Below are 1,963 nucleotides of genomic sequence, written 5' to 3' on the forward strand. Positions count from 1 at the left end.
GATTGTATATTTATATTTCAAGAAGTTACACTTGTTCACATAAAAGTCACAGTTTCAAAATTGTAACTATCAATACATTTAATTTAAAAATTCAAGAACCCCAAATATTAAGCAATTCGAATGTTACTGAAAATGTATTATTCTATGATTTCACAAAAATAAATTTCATTCAAAAAGAACAGTGCTCCAATTTTTTAAAGTAAAATAGCTATATGACTGTTTTAGCTATTTCAAAACTTATTTTAAAGGAACATACTACAAGGCAGACAGGTTATGGGGATCCCTAGAAAGGCAGTGAACTCCATCAGCAGAGTCCAATACCGCCCTTGTCATTATATTTAAATTAACCAAGTATTAATAAAACCTCGTGATTCATGAGAATGCATTGTATGTCTTCACAATATACTTCAAAAACCTCTATGGTTGTAATGTTTTGCTTTATCAAGTTCTTCATTTCATAAGAATTGCCTTTTTCCTACAATCTTATAGAAGGCAACTTTGACATCCTTATTCCTCAGATTATAGATCAGAGGGTTCAGCATGGGCACAACAATGGTGTAAAACACAGAGGACACTTTCCCTTGGTCCATGGAGCTGACTGATGAGGGCTGAAGGTACATAAATGTTAAAGATCCAAAGAAGACAGCAACAGCCAAGATGTGGGAACTGCAAGTGCTGAAGGCTTTGGATCTGCCCTCAGTGGAAGGAATGCGGAGGATGGTGGCCATGATGAAGATGTAGGAGCTGAGGATGTTCAGAGCAGGGACAATAATATTAAATGAACCAAAGGACAGTCCTAGGACTTCATTGATAAATGTACTGGAGCAGGATTGTTCCAGCAGTGGTAAAAGATCACAGAAGTAGTGGTTTATATCCTCAGCCTTGCAGAAAAGCAGTCTAAGCAGGCAGACTGTTTCACCTGTGGCACAAATCAAGCCTACACTATACACCGCCACCACCATCCAGGAACACACGTTGTAGGACATGGTAACATTATACAGCAAGGGGTTACAGATGGCAACATAGCGGTCATATGCCATGGCAGCTAGCATGTGACACTCTGAAACAGCAAAAACATCAAATAAGTAAAACTGGGCCATGCATTCTGCGTAAGAAATGACACTCTTCACCATGACAAAGTTCTCCAGCATTTTGGGCATGATGACACTGGACTGGCAGAGGTCAACCAAAGACAGATTACTGAGGAAGAAGTACATGGGGGTGTGCAGGTGAGGACTGAAGAGGATTAGCATGACCATGCCCAGGTTTCCTAGGACTGTGACCACATAGATTCCTAGGAAAAGGAAGAACAGGGGCAGCTGCAGGCCTGGCTTCTCTGTTAATCCAGTGAGGACAAACTCAGTCATGGTGGAATAATTTCCTTCGGCCATTTTCTTCTGAGCTCATATGCTGAAAGAGATTTAAGTTTTTAAAAACAGGGGCTTAATGTACTTTGACATTATGAGGTTTCAAATAAAAATCAAGTCTTTTCTGTCAGATATGTCCACTTCCTTATCAGTATTATTCGTCAGAGTCCTCGGACCTAAATATACGAGGTATGTAATCAAATATCGGACAGGGCAATCACCATCTATGTTCTATGAATGATAACATGGAATATCTAATTCTGAATCACACAGTAATTACTCTGAAAAAATTGAATTTTTGCTTTAATGGACTTTCATGCAAAATTGGTAGTCATAAATAATTTTTGATATGTTGAGATAATGACAACACAAATAAAAATCAGTGACTAATATCATACTATATAGTGGGAAAATAACAACAACAGCAACAACAACAACAAAGTCTTTTTACCAAATACACATTTTCTCAGCTTCATTATATACATGCTAATTTTGGCAATGGAGAGACAAGATGTAGTTTTAAGCAAACTGATAAGACTGAAAAAAAGAAAAGAAAAATTCTCTTTATAAATTATGTATCCTTGCATATATAAAAC

At 37.2% G+C, this 1,963-nt stretch overlaps 1 protein-coding gene across 1 annotated transcript; it reads right to left on the minus strand.

The window, feature by feature from the left end:
- Positions 1-455: 455 nt before the first annotated feature.
- Positions 456-1,391, minus strand: Or8g36 (olfactory receptor family 8 subfamily G member 36). Its single transcript, NM_001000464.1, has one exon. It carries the CDS (start codon positions 1,389-1,391, stop codon positions 456-458), a length of 936 nt encoding a protein of 311 aa, NP_001000464.1.
- Between the last annotated feature and the right edge of the window lie 572 nt (positions 1,392-1,963).

The sequence above is a fragment of the Rattus norvegicus genome, chromosome 8 (genome assembly GCF_021556685.1).
Source record: "Rattus norvegicus strain SHRSP/BbbUtx chromosome 8, alternate assembly SHRSP_T2T, whole genome shotgun sequence".
Classification (NCBI taxonomy): domain Eukaryota; kingdom Metazoa; phylum Chordata; class Mammalia; order Rodentia; family Muridae; genus Rattus; species Rattus norvegicus.

Excerpts from the sequence above, each read along its gene's own strand:
- Or8g36 (NM_001000464.1), bottom strand. The coding sequence starts at position 1,391 with ATGGCCGAAGGAAATTATTCCACCATGACTGAGTTTGTCCTCACTGGA.